Below are 22168 nucleotides of genomic sequence, written 5' to 3'. Positions count from 1 at the left end.
GCACATGGCAATGGAACCGGAGTACAGGACCAAAAGGCTCCTTAACAGCTTCTACCCCCAAGCCATAAGACTGCTGAACAATTAGTCAAATGGTCACCCCCCCACCCCTTTGTTTTTGGCTATGCATTATCACTACACATTACCTCAACTAACCTGTACCCCCCCACATTGGCTCGGTACCAGTACCCCCTGTATATAGCCTCGTTATTGTTATGTCATTTTCTTGTTACTTTTTGATTTGATTTGATTTCTTTTTTAAATTTTCTGTTTAGAAATGTTACAATTTTGAAATGTGACTTTAGTAACAATATTTTCTTAACTCTATTTCTTTTGTGTAATCTTGTGATCTTGTACGCATTTCACGGTAAGGTCTACTCCCGTTGTATTCGTCGCATGTGACAAATACAATTTGATTTGATTTGATCCAGGATGGAGGTGGGTATAGATGGCAGAGTACCCAGAGAAACCTTCCTAAACCTGGTCAGGGGTGCAGTGGTAGACAGGGTGGATTCCAGGACCCTCCAGTGCAGGGCTGAACCCAGCACTGTGTGTGAGATAGCCCCCAGATGCAATCAGCCTGAAGGCCCCCCCTTCTACTCCTCCCCTCTCCCCTCCGTCCCCCTCCCCTCTTTCCCTCTCACTCTCTCGCTCTGTCCTCCATGACTCTTCTGCAGTGGCTCCCCCTCCCCACTCATTCGTCCCTGTGCCGGCTAGGGAGACACATACTGCCTGCCTGCTGCCTGCAGCATTTGTGCCTGAGCTCCAGGCTCTGCTGTCCCCTCCGCTCCCTCCCCCCACATGCAGCTCTCCATCAGAGGGAACGATGACATCCTCTCTCCCCTGACTGCCTCCGACTGCTCCACAGCTCTGCGGTGCAGACGCTCACTCTCTCTGAGTGAGTTTTTTTCCTCCCCTCTGCCTGGTCTAGCTCTCAGGCTGTGGGATTCAGTGGATAATCAGTGTGTCGGCGAGCAAGAGTGAGGGACTGAAGCAAAGAGAGAGAGAGAAAGCCTGGATCAGGTGCAGCAGCCTTGACTTCGTCTGTCTCTTTCTGTCTGTCTTCTGCCTGGCACATACAGAAGTGTAGACAGAATTCATAATTCAGCAATTAGCCTTCCTTCACCCTCTTTCTCCTCCTCTGGTACTCATCGCAAAGAAGGAGAGAAGAGGAGGGAGACACTCATCGCAGGACTTTGCAGAGTGACAAGTATTGTTTTTTTTTTTATTTGCTCGCTCTGCGTCCTACTTTGCCCTACCCCTCCCCTCTATCCCACCCGCACCCTTGCTTGCTCCAGCCAACACACACCCGCACACCCAGAGTGCGTATCCAGGGGCAGACAGACAGATAAACAGACGGACGGACAGATAAACAGACGGATGCAGTAGGATATGGAGTCCAAAGGAAGCGGGAGGTTCTCTATGTCCAGGTGTTTGAGCTCAGGAGACACCGTCCATGCCAGTGTTGTCGTCACACTTCTGCTCGGTGAGTCCAAGAGCTGACTTTATACTGCCATTTCTCCTCTCCTCTCCTTAACCCTCTCTCTCTCTCTCTCTCTAACTCTCTTGCTCTCTCTCTCTCTGCACCCGTCTTCCTCCATCTACCCCTGGGGTGCCAGCCAAATCACTACAGTTCCTGCCGAGCTTGCAGAAATGTGTCCGACGCCGGCAGACAGGGTTGCATACTTATTGCTTGTAAGCCATGGGTTTTATTTGGATACATGGCTCCTGCTTTTCTATATTGGGAGACTCTGAGTCGTGTGTTTTAGCCACGCCGGGGCAGCGAGTGCTGGTTCTTTGCTATTTTACGGTTCACTAAGAGAGTGTAGATTCTGATTCATTAAGAAGATGCTGGTAACAATGGATCCTGTTTAGAGAAAGTGGAATTATGGGCACTGCCAATGGACCTGCCAAGTCAATGAGTATGATCATGTCCAATATTTACATCTTTTGCCATGCTTTAGGGGGGGGGGGTGGAGAGAATGATCCATGGGACAAGACAATATACATCTAGATGAGGCAGTGGGATGGAAGATGTCATGTGACACAGTTTAGTTGTCAAAAGATAGCCCTTTACATTGTCTTCCCATCAGAGGATCTAGTGATGCAGATTCTACTGCACACTTCATTCTGCCACGCTACATTTACACATGCCACTTAATCAAGCACACATTTAACTCATACAGCTGATGAGATGAATTGTATGGTGTTAATACAGGGAGGGAAGTGTATCAGAATGTACAGAGGAATATCATGTTTTGTATTTATATATTTTGGGGAAAACATATTTAGTATACAAATAAAAAGTCTGATTATGAGCAGGTTGGATCAATAACTACTCAAAATCGCAAGATATCCGTGCATTATCATTCTCCGCAGTCTTCTTCCTGCTACGTTTTGTACAGACTAGTGTGACCACTAAGAATGGTCCAATAACCACATGGTACCCTACATTTAAATATCTGGGTGATTTGATGTTTTTTTGATACAAATTGCTGTAGTATATAGATTAGCTTTGTAGTAGAATACCCGACAGCCAGATATGGTATCATATTCCATATTGTTTTAACATATAGTGCTGCATAATGCACAATAACACAGTATAGTTACTCAAGCTTTAGACAAACTATGCCCTATGTATTGGAGAATCCACACATGATCACGTCAGTTTGCCATCGCTAATTGTTAGCACGTACTTTAATATGGATACAATTATTCGTGGGATAACTTAAGACTCCGCAGCATCTTTTGAGGTGAGTGCCTTTTTGGCACCGACGCCAATCCAGCATCAAATAAGAACAAGATCACAAGATCACACAAAACATCTTAAAACATTTTTACGAGTCTAAATTAGCATACGATTCTAAAGAGGCCGACACAGCAGAGAGCTACCGATAATAAATAGGCTTTTTCATATTTCTTTGAGATGGAATCTGACATGATATTAGATTAAAACATACCTGATAAGTAGCATCTCTTGCTTTTGTGTATCACTTGGCCAGTTGTCTCTGGATTCTCTGCCAGCCGACTCATCCTTGGCTCTGCGTCAAGGTGAAGTAGAGGTATTTTTTCTACAGCTGGGGGGCGAAGGGTTAATGTGCTGGGTTAATGTGCATATATATCCCCGAAGCGTACAGTGGAGGTTTTAACCTCCAATAAAATTAGTGGGGTTCACATATCAACCAACCAGGCCTAAGACAAGCCAACACCCCCTCGAGACATCCATCAGAGACCCGGGAAGGGTCTTTAATGTTGCTGGAACATTTGTGCGACCAAAATGTCCCCATAGAAAGGCCCGGCAGTTATATCATTAGATCCTATGGTCGTTCTACATTAGCAGAGTTGAGACTATTTGACTACAGTATGAGAGATGTTAGCTGTGAGACTTGCACTTCACATCAGGTGATGGACAGAAGGTCAGGGAATTACGATATTTTAGTTGCACATTAGGATGTAGCCAGGCAAACACCCAATATAAGGCTTAAAGATGCGATCTCAAACTTTGGGATAATTTCAGCCAGTAGTTTTGAAAGTGGTGCTCACGAGCCAAATGCGGACCCCATTTTTTTGTATACTATGTCATCCAATTCTGTACAATGTTATCCCATTGGTACGATATGTTACTTGCTGCATTTTCAACAAAGAAAATATTGCAATTTGTATGATATGTTACAAATTTGTTGTGCTTAAAGATGCAATATGTAACTTTTTGAGTAACCCGACCAAATGTACATACAAATGTGAATTACAGTTGATATATCTGTCATTCTCATTGAAAGAAAGTCTAAGAAGTGGTAGACCTGTTCTGTGTGCACTATTTCTATGCTCTTCGTTCTAAAGTTTCATAATTGAGTCTTTTACATTTGGTTTTGTACATCAGCTTCAAACAGCTGAAAATGAAATATTTTGGGGTTATTGAAACTATAGGTTACACCGGTTTACAGTGCCTTGCGAAAGTATTCGGCCCCCTTGAACTTTGCGACCTTTTGCCACATTTCAGGCTTCAAACATAAAGATATAAAACTGTATTTTTTTGTGAAGAATCAACAACAGGTGGGACACAATCATGAAGTGGAACGACATTTATTGGATATTTCAAACTTTTTTAACAAATCAAAAACTGAAAAATTGGGCGTGCAAAATTATTCAACCCCTTTACTTTCAGTGCAGCAAACTCTCTCCAGAAGTTCAGTGAGGATCTCTGAATGATCCAATGTTGACCTAAATGACTAATGATGATAAATACAATCCACCTGTGTGTAATCAAGTCTCCGTATAAATGCACCTGCACTGTGATAGTCTCAGAGGTCCGTTAAAAGCGCAGAGAGCATCATGAAGAACAAGGAACACACCAGGCAGGTCCGAGATACTGTTGTGAAGAAGTTTAAAGCCGGAGTTGGATACAAAAAGCTTTAAACATCCCAAGGAGCACTGTGCAAGCGATAATATTGAAATGGAAGGAGTATCAGACCAATGCAAATCTACCAAGACCTGGCCGTCCCTCTAAACTTTCAGCTCATACAAGGAGAAGACTGATCAGAGATGCAGCCAAGAGGCCCATGATCACTCTGGATGAACTGCAGAGATCTACAGCTGAGGTGGGAGACTCTGTCCATAGGACAACAATCAGTCGTATATTGCACAAATCTGGCCTTTATGGAAGAGTGGCAAGAAGAAAGCCATTTCTTAAAGATATCCATAAAAAGTGTCGTTTGAAGTTTGCCACAAGCCACCTGGGAGACACACCAAACATGTGGAAGAAGGTGCTCTGGTCAGATGAAACCAAAATTGAACTTTTTGGCAACAATGCAAAACGTTATGTTTGGCGTAAAAGCAACACAGCTGAACACACCATCCCCACTGTCAAACATGGTGGTGGCAGCATCATGGTTTGGGCCTGCTTTTCTTCAGCAGGGACAGGGAAGATGGTTAAAATTGATGGCAAGATGGATGGAGCCAAATACAGGACCATTCTGGAAGAAAACCTGATGGAGTCTGCAAAAGACCTGAGACTGGGACGGAGATTTGTCTTCCAACAAGACAATGATCCAAAACATAAAGCAAAATCTACAATGGAATGGTTCAAAAATAAACATATCCAGGTGTTAGAATGGCCAAGTCAAAGTCCAGACCTGAATCCAATCGAGAATCTGTGGAAAGAACTGAAAACTGCTGTTCACAAATGCTCTCCATCCAACCTCACTGAGCTCGAGCTGTTTTGCAAGGAGGAATGGGAAAAAATGTCAGTCTCTCGATGTGCAAAACTGATAGAGACATACCCCAAGCGACTTACAGCTGTAATCGCAGCAAAAGGTGGCGCTACAAAGTATTAACTTAAGGGGGCTGAATAATTTTGCACGCCCAATTTTTCAGTTTTTGATTTGTTAAAAAAGTTTGAAATATCCAGTAAATGTTGTTCCACTTCATGATTGTGTCCCACTTGTTGTTGATTCTTCACAAAAAAATACAGTTTTATATCTTTATGTTTGAAGCCTGAAATGTGGCAAAAGGTCGCAAAGTTCAAGGGGGCCGAATACTTTCGCAAGGCACTGTAGATAGTACAATGATTCTCTACATTCTGAATTCTTATTCTGTTACGTAAACTGAAATTAAGCAAACTATTTGATTTTTTTTTTGCAACCAGAAAATGGCAGAGCAATTTCTGCACCTTTAAGTGCATCCTTACTAAGGTCTGTGCAGTCCTGATGAAAAACCAAGCCCCTTCTCGTCTGTTGTGCTTGAAGTGAGTGAGCAGGCGTGAAATGGCCAACATCTCTTCTGACATTATTAATCTATTTTTTCTGTAAGTCTAATGGAGGAAAACTACTTGTACGACACACAGGAACTCTCACCCTCAGAAAGACAAATGGGTAATCAACGTAGGGGAGAGTGGGCTAAGTTGAGACATCTTTACTATGTCAAGTAAATATAGTATTCTTTGTAACAAAGATATCTACATATATTTCAGGACGTTGTGTATCCCTGGAAATAATCAGAATTGATGTAAACATAACAGTTTTGAAAACATAGCTTGTCCAAAAAAAAGTGGTCTCTTGGCACAACTTACGTATGGAGTAAGTTGAGCATAGGGACAGGACAAGTTGAGCTGCCTTGGGGTAAGTGGGTGTTGGTGTCCTGTGACAGTGATTGATGGTGCTGGTAGGTCAAAGTTGAATTCATGGAATGGGGGTATGGTATATTGTATATCTTAAATGTATGCCTACATTCATATATAGATCTCTCTGTTCAATATCACTTACCCTTCCATTTATTGACCAGTTGTCTGGGACAGGGATGTTGTTTCAATGTGCATATTCGTAGGCCAGTAGTCAAGGCTTCTAAGCCCATCCGACTGGGCACACACTGGATGAATCAACGTTGTTTCCATGTCATTAAGTTGAACCATCGTGGATTTGAGGACTGTGCTCAGTGGGATGAAACTGGTCTGCAAAATTCTTGATATGTTTAGCAAGCTCTGACTCCATGTTATCAGATGGGATGGCGTATCGCTGCAGAATGCTGGTTAAGTGTGCCTTGAATTCTAAATAAATCCCTGACAGTGTCACCAGCAAAGCACTCCCACACCAATATATTTTGATTTGTTTAACACTCTTTTGGTTATTACATGATTCCATATGTGTAATTTCATAGTTTTGATGTCTTCGCTATTATTCTACAATGTAGAAAAACCCTTAAATGAGTAGGTGTCCAAACTTTTGACTGGTATTTGTGCATATTTTTTCATTTTTTTTCAATGTACTTCTTCAGTGTCATTCAGTCTATTTTTTCATCATGTGTTGCTGCTTCAAAGGACTTCTTCCCTTCTCTTGTTTCCTTGGCTGTTCTCTCATGAACCTCAAGGGGGGCTAAACCACTACTTGTTTTACATGTGCATGCACAGGGCATGATGGTGTCTACTCTGTAACAATAAAACATGCATATTGAGTTCATGTGCATGCACAGGGCATGATGGTGTCTACTCTGTAACAATAAAACATGCATATTGAGTTCATGTGCATGCACAGGGCATGATGGTGTCTACTCTGTAACAATAAAACATGCATCTTGAGTTCATGTGCATGCACAGGGCATGATGGTGTCTACTCTGTAACAATAAAACATGCATCTTGAGTTCATGTGCATGCACAGGGCATGATGGTGTCTACTCTGTAACAATAAAACATGCATCTTGAGTTCATGTGCATGCACAGGGCATGATGGTGTCTACTCTGTAACAATAAAACATGCATCTTGAGTTCATGTGCATGCACAGGGCATGATGGTGTCTACTCTGTAACAATAAAACATGCATCTTGAGTTCATGTGCATGCACAGGGCATGATGGTGTCTACTCTGTAACAATACAACATGCATCTTGAGTTCATGTGCATGCACAGGGCATGATGGTGTCTACTCTGTAACAATAAAACATGCATCTTGAGTTCATGTGCATGCACAGGGCATGATGGTGTCTACTCTGTAACAATAAAACATGCATCTTGAGTTCATGTGCATGCACAGGGCATGATGGTGTCTACTCTGTAACAATACAACATGCATCTTGAGTTCATGTGCATGCACAGGGCATGATGGTGTCTACTCTGTAACAATAAAACATGCATCTTGAGTTCATGTGCATGCACAGGGCATGATGGTGTCTACTCTGTAACAATAAAACATGCATCTTGAGTTCATGTGCATGACACATTGGAAAAATACTATGCATATTATGCATAGAACTGACTGAATGTAATTATCATTTGTATGGGGTATGTGGCCATTGGCTCAACTTGCCCCATGGCCATTAGCTCAACTTACCCCAAGGCAAACATTTTGACCATATTAACCCACACAGCTGTGCACTTTCATGCTTGATTTCGGACCTCCTCTTGTAGCTTATAGAGACCCCGACTGATGCATAAAACAATCTTAAAACAACCTACTTTGGTTAAGATACAGTACTCGCATCCTAAAACCTATGACACAGTGCACTCATTTGAGTTTGTGACAGACTGAAAAACAGCTTTCATCTCCAGGCCATCAGACTGGTACCACTCGGGACTCTACCCTGCACCTTAGAGACTCATTGAACACGGGCCGTTTTAATACTGTTTACAAACTGTTCTACCCACTTCATATGTATATACTGTATTCTGGTCAAGGCACATCCCATATAACTACTGCTGTGCACACCTTTTCTATTCATATACGGTCTATACATACCATCATATACATATATATTTATATTCCGGACTCTGGCATTGCTCATATTGATATTTCTTAATTAATATATATATATATATATATATATATATATATATATATATAAATTTGACCATTACCAAGGCATTGAACTGCTGGAGGGGTAGTGATGCTTTATCTCTGAAAGAGACATGTAAACTACCCCGGTGGATATCTGTTGGATATCTGTTTAGCTAAAAATACAGATGATTTTAAGCCGTTTAAGTCATGTACACACACATGACATCCTATAAATACCCATGGTGTATAGTGTCATGACTTGACTTTAACATTCATCTGTATATTTATATAATCAACAACTGTTTCATTTTTACCTGATTAAAATGATCATGTAATAATTAACTCATTCGGATTTGGGGCACCACGAGAGCGGTTCTTTAAAGAGTTACCATCTCCCGAATGAAACTCTAAAAGGTCTTTACTTATCAATCTATAAACAGTCAACGTATTAATCATAACCTCGTATCACACCATCATTCGGAACAGCCATAAACTCCTTGCATTTGCAAAAACCCGAGCCTTACTATGATTCAGTACTACACAAATAGGTTTAATAATTTATTTACTAGCTAATTAAATGGTAACACAGGATAAACATACACACTTAATATCTTAAAAAAGGGGGGCAGAGAATGACACTTAACATTGATTGGTACATTTAGAAACTACTCTCACTTACAGTAATCATATACTTTGCACATGAGTAAGAAATCATGAATGTATTTACATGAAATGTCTTGGTTTTCTGGATTTCTCTCAGTGGACAGGGCCGCCTTGGAAAGGGAGTTGGACCTTTTCGCTTATAAGGCTCTGATTGTTCAAAATGGTTCTGGCAAGTTTCATACTGTTGTCCTTTTGTATAGTTGTCTGTTATCTGGTGACTTGTCATGTAGTCCTGAACAGAACTACAGAGTTTATTTTCCTTCCATTCGCTCCTTCGAGTTGCTGCGTTGAAGATAGGCTAACCAGCCAGGTCTAACCAGCCAGGATTGGAGAGTAATACACTGGTTTGAGTAGAGTAGTAGGATGGTCCTACTTAAATTTGCTTTGGTATTTACATTACTTAGAAATTACATTACTTAGGGCAGCTAATCAGCCGCACCAGTGATTGTCCTGGAGGTGAGTTTAGCATATAATTGACAGCTTTGGAAAGAAAACACTCTGACGTTTCCAAAACTGCAAAGATATTGTCTGTGAGTGCCACATAACTGATGTTACAGGCGAAACCCAGATCAAAATCCAATCAGGAAGTGCCGCATTTTTTGAAACCGCCTCATTCCAATGACTCCTTATATGGCTGTGAAGGAGCTAGGAGTTAGCTTTCGTTTTCCACTTTTTCCCCAAGGTGTCTGCAGCATTGTGACGTCTTTTTAGGCATTTCCATTGGAGAATGGCTGTAAGAGACCATATAGGGCGATTGGACGAATGGTGTCTCCCGGAGAAAACCTTGCGTAAAATACTGAGGTAGCCATTTTTCCAATCGTTTCTTATAAGAAACCAACTGCCTCCACGGATATATTAGCGAATACATATGTTAAAAACACCTTGAGGATGGATCCTAAACAACGTTTGCCGTGTTTCTGTCAATATTATGGAGCAAATTGTGAAAAATGTTCGGCGTTATAGATAAAGTATTTTCGGTCGATTTCTCAGCCAAGCAGGATGATCAAACGTGACGTTTTTCGCCTACAAAAATATTATTTTTTGAAAAAAGGAACATTTGCTATCTAACTGGGAGTCTCCTGAGTGAAAGCATCTGAAGTTCTTCAAAGGTAAATTATTTAATTTGGTTGCTTTTCTTATTTTTGTGAAAATGTTGCCTGCTGCCAGCACAGCCTAGCATAGCATTATGCCATGCTAAACTTAAACAAATGCTTGTCTAGCGTTGGCTGTAACGCATATTTTGAAAATCTGAGATGACAGTGTTGTTAACAAAAGGCTAAGCTTGTGTTTCAATATATTTATTTCATTTAATTTGCGATTTTCATGAATAGAAAAAGTTGCGTTATGCTAATGCTTATAGTTGAAGTATGTTTCTGTCCATTTCTCAGCCAAGCAGGATGAACAAACGTGACGTTTTTCGCCTACAAAAATATTATTTTTGGAAAAAAGAAACTTTTGCTATCTAACTGGGAGTCTCCTGAGTGAAAGCATCTGCAATTCTTCAAAGGTAAATTATTTAATTTGGTTGCTTTTCTTATTTTTGTGAAAATGTTGCCTGCCGCTAGCAGAGCCTAGCATAGCATTATGCCATGCTAAACTTACACAAATGCTTGTCTAGCGTTGGCTGTAATGCATATTTTGAAAATCTGAGATGACAGTGTTGTTAACAAAAGGCTAAGCTTGTGTTTCAATATATTTATTTCATTTCATTTGCGATTTTCATGAATAGGAAATCTTCCGTTATGGTAATGCACTTGAGGCTATGATTACGCTCCCGGATACGGGATTGCTCGTCGCTAGAGGTTAATTATCACCGTGTGTGTTATGGATGGGGCACACTGTCCTGGTTATGAGCACATTGTCCTGGTTATGAGCACACTGTCCTGGTTATGGGCACACTGTCCTGGTTATGAGAACACTGTCCTGGTTATGAGAACACTGTTCTGGTTATGGGCACACTGTCCTGGTTATGAGCAAACTGTCCTGGTTAAGAGCTCGTGACATCCTGTTGATCCACAGATTAGTCTGGACTGAGCCACAATCATGGGGAGGGCCGGCAGCACCAGCTGCCCTGGTGTTCATAACCATACTCGTCTTAAGCTGGTCTGTGCCCCTGCCAATACCAGCACCCACACCCCGGGCTGATGTCATTTCCTCTTCAGACACACGCCACTCTTTCAGGCTGAATAGTTATTACAGCCCGGCAAATACCGTAAGAATTCCCCCTTCCCCCACTTGCAGAAACACATGTGCACACACACAAGCAGGCAAGCACACACACACACAAACACACCCAGAGTGAGAGCGAGAGACACACAGTTTTGAATGTCATCAACCCTCACCCACATACAGATCTACTGATCTACTCCCCAGAGCTACATAACTCCACTGTCCATACACGGACACTCAGCACTCCTCCCCTGTGTGCAATTACTGCACCGTGCTGACGGCCTGTACATAGCAACGTGTTGTAACACTAACACTATGCACTGGCATTGTTTGCGACATTAATCTACATGGATTGTAACATGTAATCATAGACTCCTTGCTGTGGTCCGTGGTCGTAATGTTAGACTGGAAAACTGCAGTGGCATTTGTTTTTGTATTGCACACCTGCTGAAGTGATGGTTTGAATTGCTGTACTAAAATCATAGGTGGTTGGTCCATTTAGATTTACTGGAGGTGTAATGGGGTGCGTACTGGCGGCAGAGAAGTCAGGCGCAGGAGAGCGGAAACTGGTTCACAACGGTGTTGTTTAATCAACATAAAACCACCGTCAACAGAACAACACATGAAATGGGTCAAACAAAACCCGGTAATCACCAGCATACCGTGCACAAGCACTACAAGAAACAATTCCGGACAAGAACATGGGGGGGGAACAGAGGGTTAAATACACAACATGGAATTGATGGAATTGGAACCAGGTGTGATAGAAGACAAGACAAAAACCAATGGAGAAATGAAAAGTGAATCGGCGATGGCTAGAACGTCGGTGACGCCGAACGCCGCCCGAACAAGGAGAGGGACCAACTTCGGCGGAAGTCGTGACAGGAGGATTGTGTCTGTCAAGGTTATGAGGGAATGTTTGATGACATCATGAATTAAGGTACCTTGGGAGAATAGGGTTGATTAGGAAAAAATGAAAACTAGGACTGCATCAAGCGTTTTTCTTGGATATTTCCTAAAAAAAAAAACAGTCCAAATGAACCAGAAATCAAGTTCCGTTTTTTTATTTTGTACGAAATGTACGTTCTAGTAAATCGTCCAGAGATTTCCCATATAGGTTACAAGGGAAATGAGTTATGGCTGTAAATTGAGAGCCTAAATACAGCACATTAAATTTTACACCAAAAGGTCAGCGCTGAGGAGTTGATTGTTTTAATGAATTCTCATCCCCTGGGTTGGAGGATGCTTGCTCTGGTACGTGGGTCTATTGTGGACTTGAATTCTTGTGTGTTCCTGTTTTCAAATAAGTTGAAAGATGCCTCATACAGTCTGTAATAGTCCCCCTGCAATTGGAAACAATTTCAAAAGATAATGACTAAGGGCTGATGTGCTCAACAAAAACTCGTAGGAAAATGATCTCCGTCTTGGCATCCCAGGCCATTATGCTCCGCTTTCAGTGTTTTATCGTTACGTTAGACCACAGGTAAAGGTAGACAATAGTTCAAAATCCGCCAAGACATTTACTGGGAGAAGAAGATACCGTCTTTCAGAGAAATCCCAATTCTGTTCTGTTCTAATAGGGGTCCGTTGTCATTATGTGGTGTTGCTGCCGAGGTGAGTCGTGTTCTCTTGAGAGGGTTGGAGGGTTCAGCTAAAATGACACTGGATACCTCTAGCATACGCGTTTCCATGTTTGTTTGTTTTTTTCCCTCCAAAACAACCTTTCCTTGGCTTTCTCCAGTGTAGCTGAAGCAACGTTACCGAATTGTCAAAGACACCATCCACCCCAGTCATAGACTGTTCTCTCTACCACCGCATGTCAAGTGGTACCGGAGTACCAAGTCTAGATCAAAAAGGCTTCTCAACAGTTTTTACCCCCAAGCCATAAGACTCTTGAACAGGTATTCAAATGGCTACCAGGACTATTGGCATTGTGTGCCCCCCAACCCCTCTTTTTACGCTGCTGCTACTCTCTGTTTATCATATATGCATAGTCACTTTAACTGTACATTCATGTACATACTACCTCAATTGGGATGACCAACCAGTGCTCCCACACATTGGCTAACCGTGCTATCTGCATTGTGTCCCACCCACCACCCGCCACCCGCCAACCCCTCTTTTACGCTACTGCTACTCTCTGTTCATCATATATGCATAGTCACTTTAACCATTTCTACATGTACATACTATCTCAATCAGCCTGACTAACCGGTGTCTGTATGTAGCCTCTCTACTTTTATAGCCTCGCTACTGTATATAGCCTGTCTTTTTACTGTTGTTTTATTTCTTTACTCACCTAATACCTTTTTTTTGCACTATTGGTTAGAGCCTGTAAGTCAGCATTTCACTGTAAGGTACACCTGTTGTATTCGGCGCACGTGACAAATAAACATTGATTTGATTTGATTTGACAGCGATCCAAGAAGGAACAATGTCTTCCCCTCTGCACTGTGGTTTGGTGTGCTGTAGCTGAGAGAGCAGTGTGCCTGTAAGAGGGCCAGAGAGACAGAGAGAGAAGCCTGCTGCACAGGTTGCGTGTACTTACTGAACTTCAGCCTCACTTTCAGGTCTATGGAGTGACTCACGGGCTTCTGTTTGACTGCGTTATAAAACCCTCCTGATGCATTTCCATATGCAATAGAGCAACCTACATCTGTAGTCACCAAGTGGAGGGCTCATGGGACCAGATGGATAACCAAGTGCCAGGCTAAGGCCACGCGGCCACTAGTAAACGCACACGGGGAGGAAGATGGAGGAAGAGAAATTGAATGAGAGAAGGGTCAACTCAGTGAAGAGGTAGGAACGTGAAGAGGGATGGAGAGAATAGAGAAATAGATGTATTTTGCCGGAGCTTGGTTACATTAGGAGCTCCCATGAAAGAAGGGATGAGTTAAAGTTTGAGTGGAAATAGAGAGTCTTCCCCAATGTCTGACGCAGCCTGTAGAGACATGTGTGGCGGGCCTGTAATGAAGAGGAGAGAGAGACGAGAGGAGAGGGGAGAGCCAAGGGCAGATTAATTATTAAACAACTCTTTGAGTTTTTAGTGCAATGAAGGGATGTACAGGGCAGGGGTGAGGAGAGGAGGAATAGTTAGCGAGAGATTCTGAGTGATGGTGGGACGGAGGTAAAAGAGGCAGGGGCGGCGGAATGGTTTAGATGGGGAAGAGAGGGACAGGGGGGATTAAGACTACACAACTAAGAACGATAGAAGGGAGATAGCTAAGTAAATGGAGGGCTGTGTTCTTTCTGTTATTTGTTTTCTGTTCTTTCTGAAATGCATCACTCCAACGACCACTTCCTGGGTTCTGGTACAGGCAGTTCAGATGGGGATGTTTTGAAGAAGGGTGCCCTTTCTCTGTTCCCAACTCCCTTGGAATAGAAATTACAGCAGCAGTTTGAATGGAGCATCTGACAGGGAGTTCCAGGCCAGCAGTCACTTTACATTAGTGATCAATCCCCGGGCGAGATGAAAATGGCAAAAGGATGAGATTAGGAATATAATCCAGCCTTGTCCCCACACAAACCACTGTCTCTGTCGCTCATTTTAGGATCATAACTGATCTAACTTTAGCGACTGGTGTATCCCCTTGGTCATCGGATGTGTGTGTTTGTGTGTGTGTGTCTGTGTGTGTGTGTGGGGGGGGGGGTTGAGGACAGCTGTTCTTGATTTAATCTGAGATTAGCATGAGATAACACAGCTGTGATGCATTCACAAGGGCCACTAAAGGAGTCAGGAGAGGACAGGGAGGCTGCCAGTTTGGGTTGCTAGTCCAGACAGATGTAGTTTAGAGGACAAACAAGTAAACACCTCACAGAGACGCAGACAGGTAGGTTTAAGAATTTAGGCACACACACACACACACCCCACATGCTTAAAAATGTGCTGAGTCGTGAAATGAGCGGTGCGATAGACACTAGCTCTTAGACTACAAGACAAATATCATGTATCAGGTGCGCAGAACCGTTCTTCATTCACTGGATATTACAGTGTTGTACAGCGGTAATGTAAAACTCTCAGACTACGGTAACAGCAGTGTCACCACAATTGTACGTTGACTGTGTCAACAGAACAAACAGTCTGCCGAGTCACAGCTAATCGACGAGGAGTCAAGCCTTCGCAGGAAGCACACCGGTCCAACGGCAGCCTGTTTCTCTCTCTATCTTTCTTAGAGGCAACCATTGTGTTGTGTGTCTGTGTGTGGGTGGGTGGGTGTGTGTGTTCATCTGGGCATGTGTGACAAAGTGATTGGAGGTAATATATTTGCCAGGCAGCAGGCAGGCAGTCGAGGCTGGCGAGCAAAAGGGTGTTTCTTTAATTAAAACCACTGAGAGATTAGTTCTGTCCTGCCCTCCTGGGACCCACAACACACACACGTGACTGACCGGCCATGCTCTCCCCAACCGAGCTAGCCCAGCACTGCTGGCATCATACAGCTCAGAGTGTCGGCCAAACCCTGGCCTCAGAGCCCTTGAGCCCCCTTGGGCCCCAAACCAACACCACCACAAAACAGTTGCCTATAAATTGTGTAAAGATGAGGAGTGGATGAGCAGAGAGAGCGAGGGAGAAGGAGGCAGAGCGAGAAACAGTGTTTTTGAGCTGCTGCAGCATTACTCTGCTGCATTACAGAGAGAGCGTGAGCGAAATGGATGGAGGGAGGGATATATTGCGACGCTGAAGAGGGAAGTGTGCGTGCGTGCAAGGGTTTGTGTGTACCATATGTCTATGCATCCCTAGAAATAGGTAAGGGAGAAAACCCGGGAAGGCAAAATTGAAATAATGCAAAATAGAGAGCTTGGATTGTTTTGCAGGGACCCCTCACTCATTCTCCTTCTGCTTCCCTCAGTCAGTTCCCTCTCTTTGCTGAACTGTGATTGATGCGTCTGTCATTCTCAACACTGTCATTCTCAGCCACAGCGGCCCAGTAAAAAGAACAATCTGTCAAGATCTGACAGTGGATTGGGTGGGTATAAACTATATGCCAATAGCGGCAACTAGCCCCCTAGGTGGAATTCACACCATATTGATTACACAATGCAGATTACAGGGTTTAGATTTCAGATGCAATATAAATATGACCGAGACTATTTGGACTGAAGCGGCTAGAGGCTAGGGACTAGGGACAAGGAGCTAGTGTCATGTCCGTTGCAAGGAGGAGACCAAGGCGCAGCGTGGTAAGCGTACATTCTTAATTTATTAAACAAATGCAACACTGAACAAACTAACAAAAGTGAAGCTATACAAAACGAGTGCTGACAGGCAACTACACATAGACAAGAACCCACAAAATACCCAAGGGAATATGGCTACCTAAATATGGTCCCCAATCAGAGACAATGATAAACAGCTGCCTCTGATTGGGAACCAATTCAGGCCACCATAGACATACAATAAACCTAGACTTACAAGAAACTCTAGATATACAAAACCCCTAGACAAGACAAACTAACATACCCACCCTAGTCACAGATTGGTAACAGATAATTCTAACAGATAATTCTGTTACAATTTCAGATTTGAAAAGCAAGGAATACCCTCAATTTTTGTCTAAATTGTTGGCAAAGTGGTCAAAGTAGATGATTTGTGTCAAAAGTTGCATTGACATTGAATGGAATGTCGAGTGATGATGTCACAATTGGGCCGTTAGAATGTTGAGGAAATCTCTTGAAAGTGGACGGAGGACAAAAAAAAATACAAGAAGTTTCATAGTTTAAAAGTATGAAATATATCAAGAAGTTGGATACAAGTGAAATGAATACTCAGGGAGAAAAATGTGTAGATTCACATGCAGAGCGCGGCAGATGTTTATTAAGCCTTCGCAGAAGGCCGGAATCGTGGTCGCAGGCAATGATCAAACACAGGCAGGCAATGGTCAAACACAGGCAGGCAGTCAAACACAAATATCTCACAACCATACATACAGAAAAAAAACTTAACTAAATAGGGAGCTGATGAGACCAGGTGAGAAACGAACACAGGTGAAATCAATGAACAAAAATGAAAGACAGGGCTACGTTCAAGAACACAAAGAAACAGGGATTCGTTCCAGAACACAAAGGAAAATAACAGGTTGACTAGGAAAAGAAAAGCAGAACCTTACAACAAGCAACTCAGTCCAGACCAGTCTGCATGTTTTAAAGTTTGAATGACACGTTTTAGCTTAGATGGCGTAAGAGGAGTAGCGTGCTAAAGAAAAATGATAAGAAGAAGTACGTTGAAGATTTTAAGTGGGGACTCTTGCTTCGCAAGCCCCATGAACTAGCTGAAACAAGTCATTTCTGCTAGCTGTCTGACCGACCAGAGTAACAACAATACACAGCCTTTTGCGTTTTTCGTCGTGGCGTTGCCAACCCACTAGCCTGGGTACCAGTCTGTTTCTGCTAACATTCCAGTCCTTGCAGACAGAAAACAACCTGCCTCTTCTCTCTCTCTAGCTTTCTCTCTTTCCTCCTCCACTCTCCCTCTTTGTCTCTCCCCCTCTCTCTCTCTCTCTCTCTCTCTCTCTCTCTCTCTGTCCCTCCTCCTGCTCACTCCCACACACACGCATTTCCTCTTTTCCTCTTTCACCTTCCGTCTCTCACTCGCTCTCCCATGAAAACATGTTTGAGTAGGTTACTTGATTTGGATGCAGTAGAATGCAAATATTTTGGAGACCACGCGGGTGCTTTGACTGGGGGAGGCATGATGACTTATCATGGGCACACACTCAAACACACACACACACACACACACGCACACACACAAACGCAGACACACACCAGTGTGTCATGTTAAGCAGGTCTATGTTGGCCTAGGTTGACCAGCCAGGTCACCCATGATACAAGTCAGTATTTGACGTCCATCAATGTCTGAGGAGGTCGGGTGATGGCATAGAAACCGATCACTAGGGGGCAATGGTGAGCGCTGTTACCTTCAAGTAGGTTTTGGTTTGCTAGAGTGTTGTGGGCGGTGATAACAGATTGGTGTACCCATCTGCCTCTTATTCCAAAGGTTGAGATCCAGCAATAAAAAGTTAGGCTTAAAACAAAACTATCTCATTCCATAACCCTTAACCCTTGACCATTAACCCTTCCTTAACCCTAAGCCTCCTTCCTTAACCCTTGATTTCAGAGTTAATGCCTAAACTTCACCTTAAACAACTTCGAAATTTGATTTTTGAGGAACATCGGTGAATATCTCATTCTGACGTGAGACTGTGAGAGCTTGTTGAGGTTGACTGTGTGTGTGTGTGCTGTGCCCCAGTGCCAGCTCCTTGGGTAAGTGATGATAGTAACAACCATTTAACAGCCAGGCCTCTATAAAAATAGCCAGAGATAAGAGAAGACAGTAATGTAAGCTACTGCTGCTGGTGAAAAACAAATGATGTCCTCACACTTTCCCTCCCTTGTTCTCTCTTTCTCTCTCTGTAGAGAATTTACATTTCTGTCTTCCAGTCTGCCACATCATTGGATCCCAAATTGTTTAATTACAAATCTAGAAATATTCTCTCTCTCTCTCTTTCTTTCTCTTTCTCTCTCTTCTTCCTTCCCTCCCACCTCCGTCCTTTCCAGGGGTATGGTGTGCTTCAGCGCTGGAGGTTTCAGTGGGGAAGGTGCCCTTCATGGAGGCAATGAACGGCAGCACGGTGCTGTTACCATGCACCTACTCCAGCTGCATCGGCATCAAGAACCTCTACTTCAACTGGCAATACAACGACAACGGCACCTTCATGAAGGCAAGACACTGACCGAGAGGAGTTATCTCCGTCACTAACACCCCCTCAGTGAGCAACTTGACCTCCCGCTCATATCTCAACACCTCTCCCCCTCACCTCTGTTCTCCACCTCTTTCCCCCTTTCCTTCTCCCTCCTCTTCTCCCCCTCCCTCTCCCACCTCTTTTTCTCCTCTTCCTCCCCTTCTCCCCTCTCCCTCTCCCCCTCTCTATTCCTCTCCAGCTGTGTGAGGCAGTGATCCCCATAGAAGGTGTGGAACCACGGGTGCAGGTGTACCACGAGCGAATAGAGTTTGTGGGCAGCAGTAAGCACAACAACATCTCCATCCTGCTGTTCAACGTGACCTTCGAGGACGAGGGAGAGTACACCTGTTTCGCCCGGAATCCCAAGGAGAAGCATCGCAACCATAGCGCCATCTTCACCCTGTTCGTGGTGGATGAGTGTAAGGCACTGCACCTTCCCTTGACTGCATACAACATACTCACCGACGACATGTTCATAATTTAGGTTTAGGCCACATGGTCACCAGTCGTTTTGATGCCTTCAGGTGGAAGTAGAGGCAAATATCTGATTCTTTTGTCATGTGTCTAAGTTTCACATTGTATAATTAGGCAATGAGGCACGAGGGGGTGTGGTTTATGGCCGCGGCTAAGGGTTGTTCTTAGACACAATGCATCGTGGGGTGCCTGGACACAGCCCTTAGCCGTGGTATATTGGCCATATATCACAAACCCCCGAGGTGCCTTATTGCTGTTAGAAACTGGTTACCAACGTAATTAGAGCAGTAAAAATAAATGTTTTGTCATACCCGTGGCATACGGTCTGATATACCACGGCTGTCGGGCTAATCAGCGTTCAGGACTGGAACTACACAGTTTATAATTAAGCAATAAGGCATGAGGAGGTGTGGTATATGGCCAATATAGTTGGTGTGGTATATGGCCTGATATCAGTTCCATGGTGTTATGTTGCAGCATGATCTATGTATTGTTTTTATACACTAGAATCAAGTCCTTGGAAGTAAAAGCTATATGGAAAGGTATCATATCTCTTCATGAGCGGATGAATCGATCACCGAGCTCTGTGGTTGTGAGACTGACCACACCATCTCTATCCTTCCACCCTTCTCTCTCTTCGTTGCCTGGCAAAAGATGTTTGCTGGTTGGTTTTTCTTCAATGTTTACAGATTCACCTTTGACCTAATGTCAAAGATCTGCGTCAAATGACTTCTTCATATTCTCCTAGAAGGTACGCCTGGCTCTCATTATAGGGAAACAGCTGAGTGCTATTCTTATAGAACCCTCTCTTCCTCTCACCATCCCATTCCTCCCTCCCGTCCGCCCTCTCTCTTGTCTCCCCAGTGAAAGTGGTTGACAATACCGTAACCACCATCATCGTGTCTGTCGTGGGCGGGGTCATTGGCTTGATTGTCGTTGTCATGGTGACAAAGACTGTGGTGCTCCTCATCCTAAAAAAGTCTGCAGAGAAGAAGTAAGTGATGACAACTCAGTTGCATAAGTGATGACAACTCAGTTGCATAAGTGATGACAACTCAGTTGCATAAGTGATGACAACTCAGTTGCATAAGTGATGACAACTCAGTTGCATAAGTGATGACAACTCAGGTGTATAAGTGATGGCAGAGTATAAAGTTAGTATGTATTATGTGAGTGTGTGCAGCTGAAATAATAAATAATACATTTCAGATACAGAGATAGCGCACACAGGCTGGGAGCAGCACAGGAGCAGCCACAGAGTGGCACCCGTTGAGCTGTTTGGGAGTTAACTGCCTTGCTTAAGGGCATTTGAGATATTTATGCCAGCAACCCTCTGGTTGCCAGCTCACCCCCTTCACATTTTTCCCGTCAGCGCTGGGATTCGAACCGACAGCTCTTCGGCTACCACCTCCCCCCTTTGAAACTGTCATGGAACATTGGTATGCATGCCTTTATCAACATTTCTTTACTTGCCTTTTGTTTTTCACACTGACTCTGACCTCTCTCTCTCTCTCCCCCCCTCTCTCTTTCTCTTTCTCTCTCTCTCTCTCTCTCTCTCTCTCTCTCTCTCTCTCTCTCTCTCTCTCTCTCTCTCTCTCTCTCTCTCTCTCCCTCAGTAAAGAGTGCCTTGTGAGCTCAGGACAGGACAACACAGACAATGAACTCAACGCAGCCAAAGCGGACAACAAAGCCACACCGAAGGCATGAAACATATACACCTGTGTATATGTACATACAGTATATGTCTGTACATGTACACATGCAAATATATTGCACATACATAGAAAGAAAGCTATTATCAATGGACTGTTTTATCTTTATCTAATGACACAAGTATAACATGAACCAATGTGAAATCATATGTCATATATCATATGTGCTTGAGATTTGGGGAACATGACAGGTGATCGGGGCTGGATCAGACACACTCCAATGACACACCTTATGTGTTGTGTATTCAGATTGGGGTTTAATTGCAGCATTTATCTGAATCAGCTCAAAGTCAATTTACTGTACAAGCATTTCTGGAATCAACATCGACGTCTCACCAGTTACTCATTCATGTTCACGACGTAAAAACGGCAGATTGACGTTTATTGGGATGAATCTTGTCATGGGGGCAGAGCTGAGCATTTTCCGCTAGGTTTAAGGTTAGGATTTATATATAAGGTTAACAGTGTAATTAAGGTCAGGGTTAAGGTAAGGTTTAAACCAGAGGAGGCTGGTGGGAGGAGCTATAGGAGGACCGGCTCATTGTAATGGCTGGAATGGAATTGATGGGAGGAGCTATAGGAGGACCGGCTCATTGTAATGGCTGGAATGGAATTGATGGGAGGAGCTATAGGAGGACCGGCTCATTGTAATGGCTGGAATGGAATTGATGGGACGGATTAGAACGTGGTTTCCTCATGTTTCATGTGTTTTGATACCTTTCCATTTATTCCATTCCAGTCATTACAATGAGCCCGTCCTCCTATAGCTCCTCCCACTAGCCTCCTCTCTGGTTAAAAAATGACATTTTAAGACTTTGTGGCTTGGCCAGAAGTGACCACCCTGCAGAACTGCCTCCAGGACAAGATTCATCCCAATAAATGCCAACCTGCATTAAAAACACAAACTCACACAGTAACTCCCATACTGTCAAGTTTTACTAACTGCCATTTTGTATATCTATAACAGCTATATAATATATACTATATATAATATTCTGACCATCTCTTCAGCTCTTTTGATTAAGAGCCATATCTAAGGTTGCCAATGGAGATTCTTTATACTCTCTGCAAACCTTTTACAGGGAGCGAACAGCTTCCCTCCTTTAACTATAAGGAACGTTTACAGTTCATTTTTGATGCAGAACAAATTTCATA

At 43.3% G+C, this 22168-nt stretch overlaps 1 protein-coding gene across 2 annotated transcripts; it reads left to right on the top strand.

Annotated features, from left to right (window-relative positions):
• Positions 1–728: 728 nt before the first annotated feature.
• On the top strand, positions 729–21815 carry LOC139382988 (sodium channel regulatory subunit beta-4-like). Of its 2 annotated transcripts, XM_071127276.1 has the most exons (6): positions 729–1483; positions 18643–18806; positions 19027–19246; positions 20166–20295; positions 20674–20740; positions 20918–21815. In XM_071127276.1, the coding sequence occupies exons 1-5, from the start codon at positions 1390–1392 to the stop codon at positions 20720–20722; spliced, it is 657 nt and encodes a 218-aa protein (XP_070983377.1). In that variant the 5' UTR covers positions 729–1389; the 3' UTR covers positions 20723–20740; positions 20918–21815. The 2 variants fall into 2 exon arrangements, with proteins under 2 accessions (XP_070983377.1, XP_070983376.1); XM_071127275.1 differs by lacking the exon at positions 20674–20740.
• The last annotated feature ends 353 nt before the right edge of the window (positions 21816–22168 follow it).

This window comes from Oncorhynchus clarkii, chromosome 24 (genome assembly GCF_045791955.1).
Source record: "Oncorhynchus clarkii lewisi isolate Uvic-CL-2024 chromosome 24, UVic_Ocla_1.0, whole genome shotgun sequence".
In the NCBI taxonomy this organism is placed as follows: domain Eukaryota; kingdom Metazoa; phylum Chordata; class Actinopteri; order Salmoniformes; family Salmonidae; genus Oncorhynchus; species Oncorhynchus clarkii.
Note: the sequence above shows the minus strand (reverse complement) of the source record. Positions and strands in the feature narration are given on the sequence as shown.